The sequence below is a fragment of the Pectinophora gossypiella genome, chromosome 6 (assembly GCF_024362695.1).
Source record: "Pectinophora gossypiella chromosome 6, ilPecGoss1.1, whole genome shotgun sequence".
NCBI classification, from domain to species: Eukaryota; Metazoa; Arthropoda; class Insecta; order Lepidoptera; family Gelechiidae; genus Pectinophora; species Pectinophora gossypiella.
Window position 1 is genome coordinate 11233695 of NC_065409.1, and position 26769 is coordinate 11260463.

At 36.0% G+C, this 26769-nt stretch overlaps 2 protein-coding genes across 2 annotated transcripts in view; one reads left to right on the forward strand and one right to left on the reverse strand.

The window, feature by feature from the left end:
- LOC126367526 (integrin alpha-IIb-like) overlaps positions 1-26769 on the reverse strand; it is a 363625-nt gene that overhangs the window by 3190 nt on the left and 333666 nt on the right. The window lies entirely within an intron of this gene.
- LOC126367535 (digestive cysteine proteinase 3-like) lies at positions 4657-16819 on the forward strand. Its single transcript, XM_050011109.1, has 14 exons — positions 4657-4800; positions 5091-5187; positions 5652-5754; positions 5969-6095; positions 7112-7256; positions 8090-8199; positions 8472-8583; positions 8679-8759; positions 9149-9393; positions 10551-10683; positions 13240-13363; positions 13675-13761; positions 14064-14161; positions 15222-16819. The coding sequence occupies exons 1-14, from the start codon at positions 4749-4751 to the stop codon at positions 15487-15489; spliced, it is 1782 nt and encodes a 593-aa protein (XP_049867066.1). The 5' UTR covers positions 4657-4748; the 3' UTR covers positions 15490-16819.

Consider the following 26769-nt stretch of genomic DNA (forward strand, 5'->3'; position numbering starts at 1 on the left):
TGTAAGAAAATAATTTTAATCGAGGCATTTTCCAGGAAAATCCTTAAAATTAGTATTACTAAGCGATTACCTATACTGTACCTATAGTCACGCACATAAAGTCACTGTGTATGTACAAGTACGTTAGTATTATATATGATCTGTGGTACAAGGTTTACCCACACATATGGCCGCGCGCACAACTGAGTTGAACTAGCTGTATCTGATTAGTTTGTTAACTTGTACAAAAAGTATATTTGTATTGGTATATTTAAACATGTGTTAAAGATTACGTGTGGCAATACAATTACAAACACAACAATACAATTACACAACAACAACTTAGTCCAATTACAACAATACAATAGTACAATAAAAAGTAGATAGGTGGTGTACGTAGTTTTAGTATTATTATTAGTTGATTTTTTAGTAGTATTAGTACAATTTAGTCCTATAAACTTATTTATGCTGTCGTTTTCTAGTTCTTATAGAGATTTTAATGGAGAATAATAGATCCTATAAACAACTTTCTAAACAACTATATTTTTTTCCATTTTATAATACCTTGTTGTCTTGTAAGTTACAGGGGACGCGAAGCTGACTTCATTTCTATAGTTCCTTCAAACTTGTAAAGCTTGGATTTTCCGAGTGACTTTTTAGAAAAGAGACACTTTCCTTAACGATTACAAGCGACTTGTCATTGAAGTGGGTCGGTTGTTATGATTTCAAACCATATTATCATCTCACAAATCCCCAAATAAAAATGGGAACTTGACGAATCAAAACTCAAATTAAGGCGGACAAAGTATTCAACTTCTGACATTTAGGAAGAAAAACATGGAGAAAGAAAGATTAAAAATAGCTCCGGTAAAAATATGGCTCTGTTAATTAGTGAACATTTTAATTGGCCATGATTACCAGGATTTATGGACGTACATTTTTACTACCAGCAGCGTAAAAGCGAAAAATTTAATTTCTTCATTCTAGTACACCTTCTTTATTAACTGCCTTTATGATCGTCTTGAAGTAATAAATTGTTTGTTACTTTAGTGGAACATTAAGCCAGGCCTTTTTTGCATCTCACATCAAAATCTCTTTGGTAACTACCATTTTAACAGTGCATTTGTGAATATTGGTTATATTTTATTAAAACCCTCTTATCGAGATTAAATTAATTATTTTATATTTTATTGGCCAGTAAGATATTATAAAAGTAGCCATACACTCTCCTTATTTTGTATGTTATGAGAATATTAACAGCCCCAGTTTATTTTTGGTCTAGTTGTTAGAGCGATGAGCTCACAATTTAGTGGTTCAAGTTTGATTTCTAATGGGGATACGGGTGATAGCTGGAATTATGTGAAATACTTTTATGTGTGTGCTAACTTGTTAGTATTACTAATTATATTGAATATTTTACACAGAATTGTTTACTGATTTGATAACAGTTGAGATAATAATAGGCAAGTATAATTATTGTGCAAATAGTTACCTCATAATGCATCATTTATTAGATCCTACCTACATAAATATTCACACGGGAATAATTATCGGGAGATATTTATTGTATTACACATTAAATAGTATATTCATATACTTAGTTAACAAATGTAACGTGTGCGGTTATTGTTACCGTACTACGAGTAGGTATGTCAGTAATTATTTCATTTTGAACACGTATATTTTCACATTGTGTATTTGACTCTATATTTTGAATCATATAGGTACTTACATAAGTTTTGTAATTAAATAAGATTGTTTCTTCCACAAACTTTTATGTTTTCATGTCCGAGTCGTTTAAGTAGAAAAAGTACTTACTTATAATAAATATAATGAAATATTAAATAAACTAACCACAACACTCCTTTTCAAAATGTGGTCTTGAATTTCCAAGACTAACGTTTTCTTATTTCTTCATCGGCTTATAAAGTGAAATCTCGGTTGTTATGTAGGACACTCCCTCCTAATGAAGGAGGGCATGGAGGGCACGGAACTCCCAAGTAAGCCTCGCCGACCGCTCGTGAGGGAAATTTTGATTGGCGTAATTTATTTATCGAAAATCTCAAGAAATCCAGCTTCGGAGAGATTTGTTAGTCGAGTTCGGTTTCGCACGAGATCTTAGGACTTTTTAAGCGTCTGTAGCTTAATAGCTAACACTGCACATTCACAATACCATTTCCTTAGTGAAGAACTAAAATAAGTACTCGATGAAAATGTACAGGTTACGTCGCCGCTTCTTCCAGACTACTGAGCGAAAACAAAAAAAATAAAGGTGTCAGAAGGACAACTTGATAGAACGTTAAGTTGGTATTCTTCTGTAGTGTGGGTTGTGAGGTGGATTATCAACCTCATCAACTTCGGTGTCAGGGGGTATTATTAAGCCGCCAAGGGCTCGTGACATGACTCATGTAACAACTATGTACTTACATCAACGGCTTAACATGCCTTCCGAAGCACTGATAATCCCAGTTTCGGACAATCGGGTGATCAGCTTGCAATGTCCTAACCAAACCAGGGCTCACAAAGTGACTTTTGTGGTATGTGTTTAACCACTGGACCTCGGAGGCCGTAAAATTGGTAGGCAGAAGGGATGCCAACCAGCGAGGTAGACATCGTTACAAAGTGTTTTTTTTTAAACTTGGTGCACTCAGAATCGGGAAATTGGGGAAAGCAGGCCGTAGCGCGAGATTTTGTTTGCTGTTACAGCAAGCATTGTTTGGTAATCTTTTTAAGTCAGTCCACGAATTCACAGTAGCATTAGTAAAATAATATGACTTCACTTGGAAACTCCGGGAGATAACATTGTACGGAAATTAAAGAAAAATATTGTTTATCGGCTGAAAACTGAAAGACATAATATTTCCATTGTCGATGGTTTTCCAATAGATACGGGTAAGCTACTAAATCCAAAGATTACGCGTTACACGTGGTATGTTTTTGGGTGTTGGCATCCGTATTGTACGACTAATAACAAAACACGAAGTAGTCTTTATCATATAAGTATTTATAGAAAAGGGAAATATTACATTCAGTATCTTTTGAATTCAAGACCACATTTTGAAAAGGAGTGTTGTGGTTAGTTTATTTAATATTTCATTATATTTATTATAAGTAAGTACTTTTTCTACTTAAACGACTCGGACATGAAAACCGACAGAGGGATTGTGTCCTCTAACATGATGGACTAATGTTATGGGCGATAGGCTGATCCCTTATCACCATAAGGTTCATCATATCCAGCTTACGACATCGTATCAACAGTGGCTGCAAGTTGTCTTTGATTACTTGTGGCTCTGCCCACCCCATTAGGGATTACGGGCGTGAGTTTATGTTTGTATGTAGTATCTTTTGATGGAAATTTTAAGGGATAAAAAGTACCTCTTTGAAGCAGTTTTTACGTATCATTATCACATTGTGTACTGAACCTTCTTCAGGACCCCTATACTCATCGACTCCGCCGTCGTGGTTTACGTTTCATTCAGCGCCTATCGCTATCGGCGCCACTAGAGTCAATCCTCTTTCTATCAAACATAATTCTGTTAGACGGCGCTTTGAGCCAAGGTTCGCGCCCACCTGGGCACCTTCAGGCTTATTGTCTTGACCTTGTGGTGAGAGTTCTCAGCGCTCTCTATTTCTGGGCAAGTTAGTTAAATCATCTCAGGCCAATCTGTAATAAGTCAAGGCAAAGAAACACTTTCAATTTTTTCACTATCCTAGGTCAAAGATAAAATATGAAATTCTGATTACTTACTAAATAAAGACAGGTAAGGTGGCAAAAACGTTATTGTTTGAAATAATCATAGAATATAGCAACATATTTTCTCCATTGGAGCAGTTTACTGCGAAAATTTTCTGCTGTAAAAGACAAATATCTATGTTGAATAACGCGTTATATTCCGGACAGAAACAATTGTGGTGCTCATGTCATTTCTCATGAAATCCTCGTGGATTTATTTCAAGTTGTGTAAGTGGTTCGTGATTCGTGAAGCGGACGGTTTATTTCTTACGGTTATTATTTACAATGACCCCCTTATCTATGTATTTTAATTTTATTTGGGTGGGTTTTAGGAAAGCGTAGTGGAATATGCTCCATACCCCCTTCGGTTGATTGAGGGGAAGCCTGTGTTTAGCAGTGGCAAGTATAAGAGCGCTCTATGTTTTTTTTTTTATATTGGTTAGATTACAGCCTCATTTGCGAAATCGATATTATATTTATTTATTTGGAAGACTATATATAACTAAGCAAATGTCGATAAATTTAGAAAATGATTGTCATAGCAGCGGTATCAATTATGCTAAGCCAGTCTGCTTTGCAGTTTGCCAGTCGGTTTCAGTTGTTATTAGATAGACACTACCAATCGTTGTCAAGCTTACTATAATATCCTTTTTATAGTTTAAAAGAAATAGGATTCTACTTATACTTAATAAACAACCTACGTAATGTGCTAATCTTGAAAATGACGATCGATCGGGAATAAGCTTTAAAACGAATGTCTCATTAGCGATACTATAACGGATTTAAATTATATTTTTGAATAAACAACTAAATACTGATACCGTAAAATAAAAGCTCATTAATATAAGTATATTTTGCCTATCAACAACAAATAACACACAAGCTATTTATTTAAATTAACTAAAATATCAGTTGTATATAATTGATTGGGCCAGATAATCGACTCTTATCGATGAGTAGCGTAATGGCTTTGATTCATTATAAATAATGTTTTCAGTAATTTATCCAAATAACATATTCAGTGGCTGACGCCATGAAAAACATAACGCTTTTCATTTGCCTTAATGGCGTATTGTGTTTTTGCAGTAAGTTTGTATGTATTTTTATCATTGCTGTTCACATTATAATCAAAGTAATATTGTGTGTTGATCATTTTAAATTGACTCCCAACTACCTAATAATAATTATTAAAATGACTCAAAGTGTTGCGTTATATTACCTTAAACATTTAAACACTATTTAAAAAACTAAATTAAACGAAAAAGAAAGAAAACAAAAACGCCAATTCTATTCTTAATTTGAAATAAAAAGAACAGCCGCATCCGACGTTCTCTTTTCAAAAGTTGTAAAAGCGCGCTAAAACGTGTGTTCACAGATGCTACGTCCTCTTCGTTCAAATGGAGCAAGAGTTACACTCTAAAAGCCGTTCTAACCGTGCCGGCGGCGAACCTCAGCGAACCTTACCAAGTGTGGTACGTATAATAATGGCCGACATTTTCTGCAATCTTAAGAGCTTTTATAACTGAACGCTGTACGCTGGTAATCTGTCTATTTATTTACTTGTTGGTCGCGTATATGCTATGGTGACAGATGGGTGGTATTAGTTAGAACTATGATCTGAATGACGAAATATGTTACATATTTTATTTTATCGAATTTGGGATTTTTCCCGTCTGTTTGTCGAGCATGTAAACTAGTAATCTCCTTTCCTATATTAATGTGTCTTGTCTATAATAACGATCATAGTTACGTGTTTTAAAACGTATGTTATGATAAATATTTATTGATTTTGGAAAAAAGTAAGCAAGATAAGTACTTTTCAAGTTTTGTCGGCTTTCAATTTTGCAGCGTTTATATGTCACTCGTAGATATATGGAGTAGCCCAAAGGATTACGGGCAAAATATGTAGTATATTCATACTTATTTGCTTCAATAGGTTGGATGGAGACACACGCAAATCGCGGGTTGATTTCTACGATGGAATGGACAAGTTGTATAGGCTGTGGGATGATGCTGAAGAAAAATATTTTTATTACAAGGTAAATTAAATACTTTACTCAATGACTCCACAAAAAATAATGGACGTTGCTGTTAGGTTTTCGTTCTTCAATACAAAGGATTCTAGGGGTATTTGTTAGGAGCATTCTTTGTTTCATTTTCCTAGATCTCCTTGATTGAAAGCGGTATAAATAAAGCCCCTTGATTAATTTTAGAGGAAAAAATATTAAACAAACATAAAAAAAAACATTGTAGATACACCCAGAAACGACTGGTAATTTTAGAAACAAGGACGTGTGCCATGAAGTGTCTGCTGATGCCAGCGAGACGAAAACATATGCTATCAACACTTACCTACCCGTTAAGAAGTTCAAGTACAGCCGTAAGTAGTTTTAAATATAATAAAGAATAAAAATAAAGTGTTGACGTGAGCATCTGGTAAAAAGATGCCTATTTCATTTTTATTCGGTCTAATAGTAGGGCGGTAATAGTAGAGTAGGCCTTCTATACTATTATTTATGTGTTTTGATCCGAAATAAACAATTTTATTTTTTAATTATTTCTTTACTATTAACTGTTAGATGTGCAGTCAGACAATACATGAAATGAGTTTGAATTCATGTTTCGATGATAAGTAGATAATTGATATCACTTGGTTTCCAGGATTTGTGCCCGAAAAAAACAAATGTTTATTATATAGCAGAAAGAAAAAAACGTTTATTATATAGGGAGACTACAGTAACAAATATAAAACAAAACACGAAATAACACATAATTTAGAATTAAAAGACTTAATAAAAACAACTTACACAAGAGAGTACAAATAAATAGATAGTAAACATTAGAGCGAATTGTATTTTAGTGTATGAACACTATTACATGAGACTTAAGCATAGTTGGCAAGGAGTGAGTGTATACATACATACATCTGCGAGATGCTATGTTGGATGTTGTTGTTATTAAAAATAACTTAGGGCGTTCTTTATCATGTCTGTCACATCAGTTTTGTGATCGGTCTACGTAGAATGATGAATGTACCATTACTAGGTATGGAAGCTAAGTTCACTAAAATCTATCGCCTTGACTGGCAAACCCATTAGCAGTTGGTGGTTTACTTGGCTGTACGTACAAACTTCCAAATGCATTAGGTACTGAGTAGTTAAACCATTTTATAAATTGGTTTACCTAAGTCTAATCCGTTAGTTTAATGACCCACGAACGGTAAAAATTTTTGAATGTGGAATAGATACCATTCTGGTTACATTTCAAACCTGGTTTTATATTTACTCATTGTTATTACAAATAAGGCGGAAGAAGTTTTTAGCGGTTCTTTCGTCGCGTCAAATGGCGTTAGATTGATTCATTATTTACATTAAACAAAAATGTACATATTTACAGATAATGAAATAGTAAACAGTATTAAAGCACAGAAATGGATTTATGAATACTCTGTGACGCTAGAGCAGAAGAGTGTCAAGATAGTGTATGCTGTATGGGTCACTTTCGATAACGCATCTCCCAGCAAAACTGCTACCCCTGTACGGTAAGAAGTCTTTGTATGAGGATCTATAATTTTCTTTACGCTTACATTTTTTAAAAATTCAATATTTTTGTTTTACTTTTTTATTAAAGCTATCCATTTTTCCCCCTCCATTATTCTCTTAACACAACGCCTGAAGGAGATTCGTTATATTATATTATTTATCCAGATTTTTAAAAAATTGCGTGAAAAGATACTGCATTTATTTGCTGTTGAAAGTTAAAAGTGTTTAATAAGTACTTAAAGTATTTGTTACGCCTTTCCTCTTTCAACAATTATCTTATATTGAAGTACAGAATATAAAGTATTATTTCCAATCTCATTTTTCTCAGTAAGTAAAGAAAAATATGAACGGATGCTATTTTGCGTTTCCACGAGGAACTTAGATTTTCCTCCGTAAATATTTGTGTATACTGTATAATATTTGCATGTCAAAAATACCATTTTTCGAGCGTGATAATATTCTTAAGGTATTTTTTCGGAGCATACATATTTGCTGTACTTATGTCTATTATTTTTGGGTGCTTTTGGTGTTAGGGTAAGTAATTAATAATTAACCCTCTACCACATTAGGTACCCGTATACTTAGTTACCTAGTTTGATAAATTATAATTAGAGTAATATAACCAATACTATATCGAAGAGAAAAGCTCGGTTTAAAAAAAAACACTACTATTATGTCTAACGTTATTTTGATGAAGCTATCGAGATTGGGTGTGATCGAACGTTCTATTTTCAAATGAAACCAAGTCGTACCTACGACTCTACAGTCGAAGTTCCATAGCAGTTCGTCTATTGATCCACTGTAACTATGTTGCATTATTATGTCCCTGCAGATACGTGTACGAAATGAAACTAGGAGACAAATTGTTGGATAATTTCCAACACGATTATATCTACTTCGATGGCAATAAGCCTGAAGTATCCCTATTGCAGAAGCCATTGGGTGAGTTTTAGTATGTAATCTTGTATTTCTCCTTAACACATACTTTGCATGGATATAAGTAGAGAACAGCTTCCATGGCTTAGTAGTTAGAGCGTTGGGCTTACGATCTGTCGAAATCACTCTGTGAGAGTACAGTCTGTGTACAGTCTGCCTGGGAAAATAACTGAAGGTATTCTAATGTTTTTTCTGTATCAACATATCAAACCGATAGCGATAAGTTACAGGAGAATAAATAGTTTTCTATGTCTTATTTCTAGTTATTTTGCTTTAAGGTCTGCCTTGTGGAGCTCTACGCTATACATCTTTTCATGAACCAATTGATCCTTTAGTGGAATTCATTGAACCTTTGTTAGAAAGTTCTAGAGTGACAAAAGCCTTTGACGGGTAAGATGACTCAATACATTTTAGATAGAAGAATAAATTGATTTTTCATTTTATTTTCTCTATCTACAAGTGAATGAGGTACTCTGTTTATGCAGGTTCAAAACGAAGCACAATAAAAAGTATGCAGACGAAAATGAACACTTCAAAAGGATGAATATATTCAGAGACAATTTGCGGTATGTTACTTTACAAAGTTACTTCTTTGTATGTGAATAACATGCATACATAGATAAACTCACGCCTATTTTCCACTGGAGTAACCAGAAACTATCGAATTCCATTTAATTTTTTTTGGGAAAGTGACAGTTAATTATGATGATTAAATATATCTTTTATATATATTTTTTTTCTTTTGTGAGAATTTTTTACCCTTTCTAAGGGCCCCCAAATATTTTTTTTTATACAGGGCCGCACCAAGGAAAGCTGCGCTTCTGATAGTTGATCCGTTGTTCTACAATTAGCATAGTTTACAATTTTGTTTGTGTTGCACTGATTTAATAATTATAATGTTTTTTTATATTTGAAATTTTTAAATTGTTTATGCTACGTTATGTTGAAATTTCAGATTTATCAATTCATTGAACAGACAGCACAAATCATTCTCGGTCGGTGTGAATCATTTGACAGATCTAAATGATGAAGAAATATCCGTGTTTTTGGGGACTAAACATACAAAGACGCATGATGAACCTGATGAGGGTAGCGGGGGTTACAATAATGATGATGACGATGATGAAGGCGATGATTTTGAAGGGGCTGACAAAAGTACATTTGACTGGAGAGATTATGGCGCCATTACTCCTGTAAAAGGTAAATAAAATATGAAGACATGTGGCCAACATGTCGAAAACGAAATTAGAGAAGGTTCATCAATGTTTTGATTAGAATTCCATACACACATCATCATCATTAATTTAAGAGCACCGCAGACACCAACGCTCTTGTTGGTGTAGCATTCTCCATGCTTGTCTATCAAAGGCCAATTCTTTTACTACCTTATAAGACACGACGTTCACCTTCTCTTTAATCTGTTCCATGTAAACTCTTCTTAGTCTTCCCCTTGCTTTCCTTCCTTCTATCTTCCCTTCTAAGATGTTTCTAATAAATTCGTCGTGTCTTATTGAGTGTCCAATCATCTTGCCTCTTCTGTCCTCAATAACTCTCAATATTTGCCTCTTATCAGCTAGTAACCCTTTCTGCCCAACTTATACACACATACAGATCTATTATTTATTAATAGTTAATACCATCCGGACAAGTTAGAACATGCTAGTGTTTCCAATCAGGCGAAGATCTAATTTATTATTAATTAGATTGTGGCAAATTCTCATTCATATTATTAAATAACAGTGATTTTAGTAGGTAAAATATGATATGCTTGCTTATATGATATGTTACTACGTCTTCTTACATGATATTATGTAAGTAATATGAACAAAAAGATGTTCATATTCGTAGTCACAATTTTAAGTTCTTTTCGTGATATAAAATTTGTAATACTGAAGTAAATAAATGTACTTTCGGGTATACTGCCTTTTCGAAATTAACTTATGCCTCTTTTCTTTTTGTGTATTGGATTATATACATTCTTGCTTTATCATGTATATAATATGCCTCATTGACTATAAGATTAGGTACATACATTAAAAGGAATATCCGAAGTAAAATACCCATTTCGATATAATGCAGAATAAAAGAATATGTTCTTTTTATTATAACTATTGTTTATGATACTTAATTGTTTTCTAGTTTGGATTTCTTACTATTTCAAATACTTTTTTTGTGCATTAAATTAGGAAATTGCTGCCTGAGCTATGAGATATATTATATTGCCACAATATATTTTTATTAATTTCTTTATTGTGTGTTTTTTGTGTTCCATAAAGAATATTTGTACTGTATTGTAAACTTTATGTAGGTGACCTACCTACCTTACCCTATTAACTTACCTTTTTTTCCCTTTGTAGATCAGACGGCTCTCTGCGGGGCTTGCTACGCGTTCACTTCGGCAGCGGTTATAGAATCCACTGCCTACATCGCTAGGGGATGCAAGAACTTAGATGAAATCAGCGTACAAGCTGTCGTGGACTGTACTTGGGCGTACGTATTTGGTTAAACCATAGATATCTTTATCACCAACTCGTAGAGATCCAGTTTGGTAAAGTTTGCACTATATCCCCTCAGGTTGAATGAGGGTAGGCCTATGCTCAGCAACGGGACGTATATACTTCACGAACCTTAACATTCATAAACCTTATGAATATTAATTACATCGAAGTGTTTTAGAACTATATTTATATAAATAGATTATAGAGGTGTAGAGAGGCTTTAACTTGTTATAACTAACTACCGAGTCGACTTCAAATACCTGCACAATACCAAATATTTACTCAGAAAGTTCGTGAGAAGCTTTTACCATGAGATATTTCTCGTGCCTGTGTGAGTGTGTGTATAAATAAGACCTTGTAAATTCCACGTAAAATGCATTGTATGGATTTGCTACTACGTTGCTTTGTGTTACACTTATACTAATGGATGTTTATTTGCTTAGTTGAAAGCAACTTTTTACGCAGGAAATAGGATAGGTGGTCCTAAAATTACAGGATAAATAACACTTACACGAGAGAGTCACATGTGGTAACCTGCCACAGTGTATCCATAACAAAAACGTTTCGCCCTACTCTTTGTGTCTGTGTAATGTTAACATAACATCGCATCATGCCTGTATCCCTAAAGAGGCAGGCAGAGGTGTATAGTATCTGTATACAGGGTGTTAGTGACATCGTAACGAAAACTTTGAGGGATGATTCAGGTCATTATTCTGAGTTGATATCAAGTGGAATTTTCCGTCGTAAAAGTATGGAATGGAAAATAATTTTAAAAAACACAAAAATTTTCATGAATTTTCCGACAGGAAATTCCACTTAATATCAACACAGAATCATGGTCTGAACCATCCCCCTCAGTATTCGTTACAGTGTCACTAACACCCATACCTACTTGTATGGCTACCTGTATGTACTTGTACGGGATGTAAGTGACATCGTAACGAATACTGAGGGGGCTCATTTAGCTCATTATTCTGAGTTAATATCAAGTGGAATTTTCGATCGCAAAAGTATAGAATTGAAAATAATTAAAAAAATATTAAAAAAAAACATGAATTTTGCGACGGAAAATTCCACTTGATTTTAACTCAGAATCATGGTCTGAATCATCCCCCTAAGTATTTGTTACGATGTCACTAACACCCAGTATACCACTCTTCGCCAGTTCTATTTAAGTCCCATGAAATAGTGGGCGAGCCTATTCTCCTTAACCGGGCATAGATCCTGGAAATCACTTAATATCAATTATCTACGATCCAAACATGAATTCAAACTAATTAAATCGAAGTCTCACTCGATCATCTCAAACCCGTGAAACTATATACGATGTAAGGCACGCATGAAGAACGCGTTGATATTTATATTAAAATAACATAATCTCCTTGTGAAGTCGCCAGAACAAGTGCTCCCCGATACCGGTAACCTGCTAGCGATTCGATGGATATAGATAGAGGTTATCGTTTTTCTTTCTTAAGCATTTAAAGCCGGGTTGCTTCTCTCAGACGTTATTCGATATAAATATCTGTCATTAAGCTGGCCAAACCCCCGTCATCATTGACATCATCATCGTCATTGGGTCGTTAAGAAGATGGTCCCGGCTATTAGCCGTAAAAAATACCTCCACCAACCCACATTGGAGCAGCGTAGTATGCTCCATAACCCCTCCGGTTGATTGAGGGGAGGCCTGTGCCCAGCTGTGGGACGTATATAGGCTGTTTATGTTATGTATGTTATGATAAGCTGGCCTCAGGCGTGTTGTCTTGAAAATGTTACCTATATAGAGCCTTGAGCTCTCCTTTTTCTATCCGGCAAAACTAGTGAAAGCTATTCTAGGTAAATGTACGTACTTAAAACACCTAAGTCAGGTCAAAAAGTCCGAGTAATTGGCATAAGCCAGGGGTGGCCAAGTTGATTGGACCCAAGATCTCTTGTTCAATAACGAGACCCTGCGCGATCTACCAATTACATACCTACTTCTAGAATCTTAATTGAAACAGTATAGTTGAGTACACAATCATGTAGCATTTTTTATTTTATTAAGAGAAAAAACATAAGTGTGAAAATTACAATTATGAGGCGTGCCTAATAGAAAGTCTAATCGTGATTTACATCGACAATCGTTGAAACGTCGTAACCCCGGTAGTCTCTGTCGTCAACTGTCAGTCAACTGACTGACTGAAACCCTCCCATCCCTCCCCCGCGTCCCACACGCTTCCTGCTTATTGGTCATCGCGAGCCGAAAACAAAAGACTATGCTGCGTAAAATAGAGGATAAATACCGTGACGGTTGAAAAATTATACGAGATGATGCGTCCAGCAGTAGGTGATTACGTGGGACAGTCTGGTTTACGTATTTATATTTTTTGCCTTGCCACGATCGACTGGTCTAACAGTCGCGATCGACCGGTCGATCGCGATCGACCTGTTGGCCACCCCTGGCATAAGCCAACTCGCGTATTGCGACTTGTCTAATGCAACTTTTTTGTACTTTATTGCCTACGAATACAACCTACTTAATATAATACGTAGATATTATGTTAACTTTTAGGTCACCCGAAAATAAAAATCAAGGCAATTTGGGCTGCAGTGGAGGTAGTTACGAGTACACTTTGAAATGGGTCTCTAAGTGGGGAGTACCACTGGCATCGGAATATGGACCATATTTAGCTCAGGTGTGTATTTAAAAAAATAAAAGATTCTGGTTTTCGAGAATGTGTTAAAACGTGGTCAATGTGGTTTTTACACTTTGCCCATGGGGCGATATACTATACTAGTTAGATGTCACTCAGTCGGCTATGTTCTAGCACCCCCTATGTATTTAGTTATTAAAAGTTTAATATCGTGAAAATAAACTTTTAGTTTAAAAGCTTTTAAAAGATAATGAAAAGCAAAGTTCGTTTCTACTCGACATAGACAACGTCGAGAAGATTTTGGTGCATGTTTCTTAAATTAACTTAATATTTTATGAAAATTATAATTTCAGGAAGGCCGGTGTCACTATAAGAATATGACCAAATTAGTAGTAATAGATGGTTACAGTGAGTTGCAAAAGAAGAAACACATAATCAAGGTAACAATCAAAATAGGCTAATTTCCAACTAGTCAAATCACTTAATTTTTACTAAATGTCAAAACACGAAATTGCTATGGAATTTGTAAGAAAAATCACACTGTAACGTCATAGAAAAACGTGATAAAATGTCGGACTTATTGTTACGCTTTTCTTGATTAAAATTCACAAGTTAAGTAAATAGAAATACGAAAATGGTTATCGTTAGTTTTGGATCTATCTTTATTTATTAATCAGAATTTCATAATTTATCTTGAATGTCTACGAAAAAGAAATAGTAAAATATTTTTTTAATTGAACAGAAATATATTAAAACTATTGGACCCGTGCTGGCTGCCATCGACTCCAATTTGAAATCATTCACATTTTACACCGGAGGTATATACAATGATCCTAGGTGGTACGTATGGGTTATTTATTATACTGGATCTATTATTATTATGTTAAATTGTCACTTTTTCTATTTGAGTTTTTTGTAGTGCTAGTTCGGGATTTCTTACAAAATATTGACATATTAATTACTAACCTGCGTATTCTAATAGCAGGAGGAGCTCGATGGCGCAGCGGTAAACGCGCTCGGTCTGCGATTGTTGAAGTTAAGCAACTTTCGCAAAGGCCGGTCATAGGATGGGTGACCACAAAAAAAAAGTTTTCATCTCGAGCTCCTCCGTGCTTCGGATGGCACGTTAAGCCGTTGGTCCCGGCTGCATTAGCAGTCGTTAATAACCATCAATCCGCACTGGGCCCGCGTGATGGTTTAAGGCCCGATCTCCCTATCCATCCATAGGGAAGGCCCGTGCCCCAGCAGTGGGGACGTTAATGGGCTGATGATGATGATGATTCTAATAGACGTTGAATGAGAGACTTTCCAGGTTACTCACGAGTAGTAATATGTATACATTAACTTTTTTGACAAATTAAACCGTAAGGCTCGTTAAATGTCAACTATGATAGTGCGACAGGGTTCTAAAGTGGGTACATGATATTCCTCATGACTGTACAGCTTTAACGTGATAATTTCCTATTTTGTCATTAAGTATATAATTATTCCAACATACAATGTAATGGCAGAAGCAATATAAAAATAATTGTTGCTTTGATATTTGGATCACATCATGTATAGTATTATGTTGCTACCTACTTGCTTCTTTTTATTTTGATCAGAATAATAATGGGTGGAAGATGTAATTGTGCTTGGGTGTAATAAAAAGGGTCATCATTTATACCCAAAAACAAAGATAAAAGATGCATATCTGTTATCCATGAAATTAGAAGGTTAAATGAAGAAAAATCTGTACAGCGCCATCTATATTGTTTTATAGGGGGGAGGGAGGGGGCAGACTACGTTAGTCTGGAAAATCCTTTTCGTTTGTAATATAACCTTTAGCATGTAAGTAATAAGTACAGGTTTTAAAATAACTTTTCACGATGATTCATTTGTCTTCGTTATAACTCCCCAGTCGTACGGAAGGTGATTTCCGTAATCACGGCGTGATTCTTGTTGGGTACGGCAAAGAGGAAGACCAGGAGTATTGGATCGTGAAGAATTCATTTGGAGTTGCTTGGGGGGAGGATGGGTACATGCGTATCGCCACCAAAGACAACGTATGTGGGGTGAAAAACTTCCCAGTCGGCGTGAATTTTGTCAAGAACCGCATTGAAAATTGTAAGAGTCGTGGTGAATTTAAACCTGAAAATGTAAATGATCAGAACTGGCTGTATTTTTAGTCTATATTTGACGAATTATCCATACAATAATTTGTAATGAATACGTTAGGTATCTAAATAAAAGGGAAATAATGAAACATCATGCTAATAATTACGGTGACATGAAAATAAAAGTTGCATTATAGTTCAATATCTAACCTGTCATCCTACTACAAACAAGATTGAAATATTAAAACGGCTTCACAGTACTTAACCTGATTGTTTATCATCCGTCTAGCAAGTTTATAACCCGTGTAAATAATATAAGCGAAGTAGCTACCTAGTAACGGACAGCGAACCACGATCGAAAGTTCTGGAAACAGGTGTCTACAACACTGGTCAAATCGAATAATACAGTTCACTGGCTTTGGCTTAGTAACTAGGTACGATATCTATCAAATTAATTTTGACAACATTTCACTCAGCAGATATTATGCCTTTACTAATTGAATCATCATCATCACTAATTTAAGAACAACACTCGTGTCGGTGTAGCATTCTCCATGCTACTTTTTTGGGAAAAATAGGGCAGTTGTTTCCCTCTTGCCACCCCGCGGTACTCTGTCTGATGCGAGTGGGATCGCGCCCAGAGTAGTCTGTTTCAAAGCCGTACTAGGATCCTGTCGTCCGCCTCCGAATAGTACTGACAGTCACTGCTGCCCTCTGTCAGGTTTCAGGTTACTGTCCCTGTGACTTGTCCCTTTCGTCCTGCATTGCAGAAACCGATGGCTCCTATCTCCGCCTCTGCAACCGCTGAGGTATTCAACCGTATCCATGGGCAAGGGTTCGACGTTACACCCTGGGTCCCTATCCGAACTCAGCCACCATCTCACTCTGGCCTACTGAATTAAGAGACGCCCAGGGTCCACGGCAAGGACGCGCCGAACAGGAATTACGCCAGTGGAGGGCAGAGAAGACTTTTTCCCCTCTAGGGCCGAGTTGGTCTTGTATGAAATCAAAAACAAAGGCAAATGTTAATCGAATAACGTATGAAAATAATATTTATTCGTTATTCGTCGTTTGAATATTTTTTGTCCAACTCTGGGTACAACCACATATTGCTAAATAGTTACTACATAAATACAACCTTGACTTCTATAATGTTTCATCTGTTATGAAAGAATGTGCAGCCATTCGTATGTGCAAATCTAAAAAAAAACATCCATTCCTGAACGAGCAATGAAACTCGTCTGTTTTTATGAATTGGACGAAAGCCTTTTACGAAGTCAAATTCAAACTACAGTCACCAAAACCAATTTCATTGGCTGTCCGATCAAAAAAAAATAGCCAGTACTGATTATTTTATGTAAGATAAGCCAGCGATAAAAATATTAAACTCTTTATAAGTATATCTATGTGTTATATTATTTTGTTCACATAACATGACCGTGTTTGGTATCCGAATGACGCGTAACAACAGATGTCCCCGACAGCATTCGTTGTATGGATGACTCTACTTTTGTATTTTGCCAACTTCCATTTTCTCGCAAAATATTTTCCTTTATGTCATATTGTGAGGCAATAGGGTTTGAAGTAAGTAATGTACTGAATATCCACTTGTACCTTTAAGTTTGGGTACGGTTCTTTTATCACGTTTTTACGATTCGCTTAGGACGTGCCAAACTAGAATGTTTTAATGAAAACAAGAAGCACGTTACTTTATTAGGTACTTTCAAAAAGTTGGTAAAGGTATTTGGGAAAAGGAAGGTATAAAGTTTTTATAGTGGCTACCGAGTAAAATAGTTTTAATGGTATTTATAATAATAATTTGTTACTATTTTACGCTTGCAATCATAAACATGATTTATTCGTATTTGGTTAATCAAATTCAAAACCTGGTACAATGGTCAGATGGAAAAAGTTTTTGGCTTTGATTGGTGATCGTTTTATTTTTTTGCATTCACTTTTGCGTCACGGGTTCCATTTTCGATTGTTTTATTAACAATTGAAAAAGTGAGTCTAGAAAGCCAGTTATACATTTGTACCAATGGTTAGCCAACGTAACATTGGTTTTTAAAAAGAACTTTACATCAATTTCATTTACGTTGCATAGAGTATAAACTATAAATAAAAAGTATAGGTACATAAAATTACAGTTTCATGCGACTCCGAGTAGAAAATTCACGTATTAATTATTAAAGGAATTTGTGTTTATATTTATGATATCGCAATGTAAGGAACTTGGAACTAATTTACCTGCGCGTCCCGGATAACTTCGTCGGGGTATACTCTTCACGTCTTTCTAACTCAACTTACTTTCCAAGTAACTACGAAAGAATTTTACCTACTGTGTATAAGTTAGTAGAGTTGTAAAGTTTTGTATGAAAAATACACACATATTCACGTTTGTTAAAATATTTCAAAAAAAAGCATTGTGCTAATTTCGTATTAGTTAAGTGGGTACTACATCAAAATGTCACTCAAGATTATAGTAAAAAATATAGGCAAATTCATAAAATACTTTTTACCCAAGTTATGTTTTCCTGTCGACCGTTGTCTTTCCAGCCAATATCTTTCGTCTGCCGATCTTAAACACTTCTACACTTCTTTTTTACTGATGATCTTTTTTTATCTCTATAGTAAATAGACACCTAGGTACACAACGCAACACAACATGCTTGATATTAAGTTGTCAGTCGGTATGAAGGTTGTTTTTCCGAAATGTAATTTTAGCTCGTTACTTGCGCCGACAAGCGTGGCGGGTGCCGCAGGCGGAAGTATTCCTGTGCTACCTGTGTTTTGTTTCACGTACGCAGAACGAATGCTTACGAATATACAAAATTCTGCGCGATTCTAGTTACTTGATACGGCTTAAGCCGCATTTGCTTTAAGCAAGTCTTGCTAGGCAAGCGCACTTTTGCTTTGAAATTCTTATGAAAATAAATATTTTATTTACTTCTATGTTACGTGGTAAGTCGTAAACAATTCTTATTAAGTATAAGGATTATGTTAGTTAAGAGTATCTACGCAGTTAAAGGTGATGTTACCAACTACGAACCCTAATTTTTCTTATTTAATGTCGTTCCGCAAAGGAAAGGAAAATTAACAAATCTTGAAGTTTCAAAACTTTTGGAGGAGCACGTATCAGGTATAAAATATTATATTACTAAACTAAACTAAGCGGGTAGAACTACGTCTCCAAAGTAAGTTTCCAGTAGCGTGCTGCTTTCTACAGTTTACCCGGATGCGCCGTTTTCGCGATGTTTTTGCTCGCCGTTTATCTAGTCTTACGCCGCACTAGCTTGTAAGTTGCAGGAAACTCGCGGGATTAAACTAGCCTAGAATATAGTTTCAGTTGCTTCTACCGTGAATTTGCGAACGCCTACAGTGTACGTGCAGTGTGCCGCAATACTTGCCTGACACCTGACACGATAAAACATCCCTTTTTTTGTTATGCAGATGTGTCGTTAAGCGAGACACATGAAACCGGCAATCGGAACGACATACTCTTTTTACCTTTTGTAGGACAGGGAAGAACTAAAGATTGCGTTTCGGGCCAGTGTTATAAAAAAAAACATAATTCACACTTCAAACTTCGGATTTGAAGCTGTATGTGATCCAGATCATCATTAAAAACAACATGTTATAGGTATAAAATCTTATAAAAAGTGATCTTTGTACACATTTCTCAATTTTAATATCGATTTAATTTTCTATTTTTCATCAGTTTGCCCAAAAATGTTATTTTATTAAGACATGAAAGGCCAGTCAAAGGCTAACAAAATTTTGGACTGACGTCTGAAGGATCTGTACGATTTCGTTTTCCTTCCTCAATTTCATTTAAACGTAATATTTGAAATTCAAAGCATTTTAAGAACTGGAAAAGAAGCGGGGAGCGGTGCGGTACGGGCAGATTAAATACGTTGATTTGATTTCTATGAAAACGTTTATGACTTGCAGCAGTTCATATAAGTAAGTATCTACATAATATAATTATATTCCCGTAATTTTTCAGCGTGGTTTTAACAGCAATTGCGTAAATGGTATGTATTTAATTTAACGCCCTTCAATAAACAAGTCCGTCTCAAACAGTCTCAAATGTGGTTTGAGTGTGAGTCAAACTATATGTGCACAATTTTCCAATTGAGTCTCATCTTAGGCTGTTTGAATTCAGACGTATTTTGCAGTCGTCTCGACGTTATTCTCATCGAGCCTAAATTCGTGCCTGCATTTACGCGATACAAAATATTTTTCAGTTCGTAATGGCGGAAGCTTTTTTCGCACAAGAGATGAAACGCGACACAAATTTAGATACGGAAGAATCGTTTGTTTTAGTTTTATTCTCCGTATGGAACTAACAGTGCTATTGTTTTCATGCAGAACAATATTTACTCTTCTCTTTTCCTCTGTAGAACGTTCGGTAACGTTTGCTTTGATGACTGTTATTTGAAATAAATTCTGCTTTTCGTATGCGGATATATCGTTGTCATAGTAAAACTGTTTCCAAATAGATGTGGTTGTTTGAATTTAGAGAAGGTTGGAAATTTGAGTTGGTGGGATGGGTTTAATATACTGTGTTTACTATTGTGTGCTGTGAGTAGGATGGACAGTGGTTCGAAAAGTACGTTAAGTCGTTGGTCCCTGGGTACTATTTACAGATGTAAGTAAGTAGGCATTACCTGAGCCATGTCAGAGGCTTTTGGCGGCTTAATAATAACCCTGACACCAGGGTTGTTGAGGTTGGTAATCCACTTCGCAACCCACATGATAGAAGAATAATAATGTGTGTTGGTACAAAAAAGTGGCTCTATAAATTGACCAGGCTCACAATTGCAGTTAGCTTGAATCCAGCGCTGTGCGAATAAATATGAAAACAACTTAAATTATATGGCAATTCGCATTATACACAGCAATTAAGACAATCTTGAGCAGCATTAATTGCGTTAATATCATAGCTTTTTCGCGAAACTGTGCTAATGTTTATGTTTGAAGCAAGAACAGGGCTCGGCGATGTCTCAATTTGTAAAAACAAAGCCCCTATCTATCATCGCCGGCGACCATCTCCAACAGAAAAGGGAAAAAGAGGGCTCTTCTCATGTTTCTTTAACGAAAAAGAACTTTTGGTTCCGTCCAAAAGCCTTTTTGATTAGCTCAAGCAGAAGCTTCAGTAAGAAATATTTTCGTTTGTATTACCAAAGGGACATGACAATTCAATGCAACAATAATATATCTTTCTTAAAACTAACATAACATTAACTTACGACTATAATTCCCAATCGGGTTAGTCAGAGGTACCTACATCCATCGTTAGGCGAATTAAGTAGCCTCACTTCACCGAGCTTTCTGTTAGACCAACGTGATAGGTCGTGAGCCGTTTCGCCGTTTATAATGGTCGAAACAACTGTGTTAGCTAAAAATGCACTAAAACTACAAACTACATTTAAATAAAACAAAAAGTAGGTAAGCACATAAATAGGTCAATGCGAAAGCCTACAACATAAATAAAAATAAATTATACCAATTTCCACTAACTCAGATATTAGATAAATAAAATTGTAAGTATAAAGTTCCGAGAATGTTTGGAGACTTCTACAAATACATTTAAACAGTGAACAATCCATCAAAAACATAATGAAAAGTGACGAAACAATGTCTAAACATTCCAATTCATTCATCAAAAGATGTTTGAAGTCATCGTTCGTTGGTTGCCCTATGAAATTGGAATTTTGAGTTAAATACTGACGGAAGAAGAGATTGAAATGAAATTATTGCTACTCAGTTATATGATATTATTGCTTACTTACTTTATCTCTGATAAATGATTATTTACATTCATTCTTTTCGCTTTGTTCCATTTTAATTTGAAGTGAACAGCGTAATTAGAATCAAAGAAAGATGGAACTCGAAAGTGGAACCTTTACCACTGCAAGGACAGTTAGCGTTTTTTTTATTAGATATGTGTAGGTTTTTTATTTGTGTACAAGGAACTCTGGCGTGGGAATTAGGCGCAGTGTTCTGAACCAAGCCAAGATTATCGTTGTGCCATCAATACGTCTCGACAACGGATTCCCGAAGGATTATTACCCCATCGAATAGTACCAAGCGATGGTAATATTTCTTTTTACGTCGAGATAACGTTTCAGGAATAAATTAGTACCTTCTTCCATTACTAAAAATGAAGAAAATAAATTCTTGGAACTGGATTTTATTAAACTTATTCTTTACGAAGTATTTATTCTTTTGATTTCAGTCAGACACACCTTATGATCGTATTCCTAAAGTAAGTTGGATAAGGCAAATCCACGGATTATCAAATGCCAACATGCACCCACACTTCCTATATTGATTTCCTAATGTGATGATGATTCACAGTTTAGTCTAGCTTGGAGAGTTGTTCACTACATGTCCGGAATAATACTTTACCACAGTGGTCTAATTTGCGGCTTGTAACTTTTCTAAATGATCAATCAATCAATAATACTTAAATGATGTGCTTTAGATAAAGCATTTTTTATAAATATGCGCTCATTCTTTGGTTAAAAGCAGGTACTTTACAGAAAGAACCACGGGACCATGGATCAATGTAGATAAATGAGCCGTAACTAACAAATTCCCTAACATTTCCTGTAAGAAGAGTTGCCTCGAAAAATGATCACAATTTTGTAACAAAGAGGCTCAATATAATTTCATACGAGCCAGTCGGCCCTCTTTAAGCCTACACCTAATATTTTGCGTCCATTTTGCGGTGACCTCTTTTGTTGTTACTGTAAGGAGGTTGGAGGCGTGTTTTGATACTGTGCAGGGGTCAGAGTAGTTTGGTTGGTGAAGGACTATCATCCCGGGTGGGACAAATGTCCGTCGATATACGAAATGGTGATGAAGTACGATGGTCATCTTTTTGTTCACGTAAGAAGTGAATTGAGGTTGGTGGCCGCTACTTCGAATGCTATTACATTCAATAAAGCATGAAGCATTGAACTTGTATTTTATTCCATTCCATATTAAGGCTATAATGACATTTAAATTGTTGTGCCATGTTAAATTGATAACGATGACCTCGGTGGCTTCAGTTTGTGGTCGATATGATAAGGTTTAGATACAGTTTAGGAAATAATTTTTTTTGGAAATTACTGGGTTTGGGTGTTTATTTATTATTAATTCTTAGTAAAAAACACTCCACGACCATTATGTCTTAGAGTCGTGAAGCTCAATGTCCTTCTATAATCCAAACGCCATTTATTAAATTACTGCGTCTGAAATCGGCCTTTGCGAGGTCAAGAGGGAAAGCATTCTAAAATGGAGGTATACTTGTGAATGAAAATATTATTTTTGTACTTACGCAAAAGAGATAACAATGTAATATTATGGACATATTCAGTAAGTTAGATATAGTCTCTCATCGGCAAATCTTCCGGTCATTTTAAATGCATTTACATTTCATTTCCCCAGGGATCATCTCCGTATCAGAGCGTATCAACATGTATCGGGCAATTTCCTGTTCGTTAATGGTATTTGGAACAGTTATGTCTCTAAATACATAATTTTATTGGTATGTGAGTTAATTATGCTTTGGTTTATTGTGTATTTGTTTGTTTATTAATAGGAGTCTGAAAAAATACATAAACCAACAACTTTGAATAATTTAGCATTCTTTTTAAGAGCAGATTTTGGAAAAATTCTTTATAAGTAATCATAATTGGCTGCGGACGTGAGCCTTTTTGCAAATACTTATAAAGTATTTTTCCAAAATCTCCTCTTAAAAAGAATGCATAATTTTTCAAAGTGCCCACGCCACTGCCACTGCCACTGGCCCACGCCAGTCATGTTTGCCGAATGCAACATGATAGGATTGGACGCAGAGGCAGCGGCAGACCCAGGAAGCGATGGAGAGGCGACCTGGACGCGTTTCAGACCGATTGGAGAGAGATTGCTCAGGAGTACTCAGGACAGGCAGAAATGGAAGACGAATTATTTACTTACTATATTACGCTGCTGCGTTGAGAAAAAATAATACAATATTTTACAATATTGTTTGTAACAGAAAAAACCTTTAACAGAAAAAAAAGAAAAAAAAAATAAAAAAAAATTGAAGGGAGAGAGGAAGGGGTAGACCTAGGAGAACATTTATGAAGCAAATAAAAGAGAAGGTGCAGGTCGTGTCGTATCTTGAGGGGAAGGTTTTGGCGGGAAGAAGAGAGGAGAGGCGATTACTCCACCGACAAGAGCGCGACACAAGTCGGAGGCAGCTAGGGCAATGTACAAACTCGTAGAAATATCTGTTAAACGTAGGTTGTCAGTCGCAAACCTTGGTCATTAAACATAAACCTGTGAATACTATGAGGGTGGCATATTCTAATCAGAATAAACCCTCAATAAAATTAAAGAGAAAAAAAAAGAGCGCGGCACTTAAATAGAGAGAGAACCTTTAACAGACTAAGTAAAGTGTACCGACGTGCTAATAAAGTTAGTTAAAAGAGTTTATCAGTTGATGACGCTGCAATAGGTTGAGGTGTAGTATCTAACTACACTAAGAATGTCCTGTGCAAGTCTTATAAAGCTAAAATAAGACTAAGTTCCTAGTCTAGTCTTTAATGAAATTCCTTGCCGAGTGCTCTTGAAAGGGATTCATAACGGACCTTCGCGTGGAATGTCACCGATTCAAAGACTGGGGTCTGTATCTAAGGAGTTTATTTTGCTATAAATAGGACTACCAGAGGTCCAATATTACACGTGCTCCATATATGAAGATAGATGATGAAGAATGATGATGAATGGTGATGTGTGATGGTGTTTGGAGATGTGGGTGGTCAGGAGGGAACCAACTGCCGAGTGCCACCACTGTACTGGCGGTATGGTGGACACGGCACGGCACACGCGCGAGGAGTGCCCCGCTTGGGCGGTCCCTCGCGCTGCCTTGTCCGCCGTGATAGGCCCGGATCTCTCACTGCCGGCCATGATTGTGGCCATGGTCGGTAGTGAAGCGGCCTGGAGAGCGGTCGCCATCTTCTCAGACGCAGTGATGTCTGAGAAGGAAGCGGCGGAGAGAGAGCGGGAGAACTCCGCGGACTCTCTTCCGATGCGCCGCAGGCGACCTGGAAGGCGGCGACAGGCGCACCTGGTCAATATAGACCGAGCGCCGCCTTGACGGGGACCTGTGCCTTATTTTCTGTCATTTTCTTATCCGCCGAAAAGGAAAGGGACGGATGATTGACAGCTCTTAATTTTAGGAAGAATGAGTAAATGAATGAATAACCCGGGCGAATCAAAAAGGTATCTCGCTGGTATGCAAACCGTTTGACGTGTGCTGTCAACACAATTATGTCGGGTTATTGGCCAGTATAAAATTTTTTGGCGGTTATTTTAGACTTGTGCTTAAAATTGACGTGTGTTCCATAAATTTTATGCTTGTCGATTACCCGTCCCTTTCCACGTGGTGGGGACGTTAATGGGCTGGTGATGATGATACTTTATAGACAGTGGCTTTTCCGTAACTATAACAACGGCTGGCATACGCAGTTTGATCGTCTTTTTATGCGCTGAATTCATAATTTAGATTCTGAGATTGTTTTCAACAAGATATTAATTCTTTCTTGTTTTAAAGTCGGATTTTTATATTACTTTTATTGTGGAGCCTAAAATAAAATAAATAAAATAAATTTATAATTTTAACGTTCATTTTATCGTAGAACCTATGTAGGTATTTCATCAGCTTCTATAAAATGTGGTTCACCCAGCAATTATACGTTTGCATCTTAAAAATTACGCTTCAAAATGTTAGTTTGGATTTCTTGAACCATAAATCTGAACTCTAGAGAGGTTAATAAATCAGAGTTAATAAAAACGTGGACCAAAACATTTAATTTTCATCATAAAATGTTCATACAAATTGAACTTTTAAAAATAAACAGAAAACAGCAGTAGGTGTTTTACATTTTTAAAATGCCCGGGGTAAATATTATCTTTAACCGAAATCACGTACCCGAAAAGGGCCTGCAAAATGTCAAGGAAAAATCCATCGCTATGAATAATTTATGTAGATTTATGTAACAAACCGCCGAAACGATTATTATTCCGGAGTTTATCCTACGTTGATTTGATAACGGCTACGGGCCCTTGTCTCTATCTACATGAAATTCCCTGTTATGATAATGTGGTATACTTTACCAGTTACAATTGCGTCAGGATTATCCCGAATGGTATTTAAATGCAGATTAAACTAACTTACCTTCGGCAGACGACGTTTGGGAGTTGGCTCATCAATATGAAACAGCTATTGATTGTGAAACTTCATAAAAACTTCTCCGTTATATTGACCGTGTTGGATAGTTTGAAGCTAGTTTTTCCTATTATTTTCCAAGATACAGAAACAGCACTGGAAGCTTGCTTTTTGTTGTTTTCTAGGAGCTGAGTTACGCTTTTGTGTTGTTGTAGGTTTACCCCAGGTTATTTTACCGTTTGCTCGTTTCTTTTTTTTTTTTTTTTGACGTGACTTATTGTAGATTTGCCGCAGATGGCATTAACTACTTGGCCGGCCAAATGGGGAGCGCTGAAGGCTCTCACCCGGTGGCACCGTTTGCTCGATGTGCGTACTACTTCTACTTTTTATTGCGTGTATGGTCTCTGGATCTAAGAAAACTCTCACTTATTTACTGACTAACGGCCTCTGTGGTCTAGAGGTTGGTGGTGATTGTGAGCATTGAGCTCTCGATCCGGAGGTCCTGGGTTCGAATCTCGGTGGGGAGAAATCACAAACATCACTTTGTGAGACCTAGATTTGTTAGGACATCGCAGGCTGATCACCCGATTGTATGAAAGTAAGATGATCTTTGCTCCGGAGGGTACGTTAAGAAATCAGTCCCGGCTACTACTTACTTAAGTAAGTTTGTAGTCGTTCGCTCAACCCACACGAGAGAAGAAAATTCACTTAAGAGGGTTTGAGTTTAATTTAAAGTTTAAGTACCAATAATAAGAATAATTACTAAGTTTAATAATAATTTACTATTATATTCTATGATCTCTTTATAAAATAAAGCCTTAGGTATTTTACCCGCTTTCTTTATTATATTTTATTATATTTTATCTTCGGCTTTTTTGTTTATTTTTCAGTATTTCTTATTTAATAGCTTTTATAATGTAAAGAATGGGAGCCGAGAGCGTAATGACCTCCTTGCTTAAATAGCTATTAGCGGATTGATAAGACGGGTAAACCGCTTTGTGTGGTTAACAATGCAATGGTTCCCAAGTTGGAAAGAAAAGAAATCGTATTTTTCATGCTAATCTTGAATTAAAGCACATTACAACAAAGCACTGCTTTCAGACGTAAACCTTTTAAAGGTGCTAATTTTCAACCTCGGGGCGATA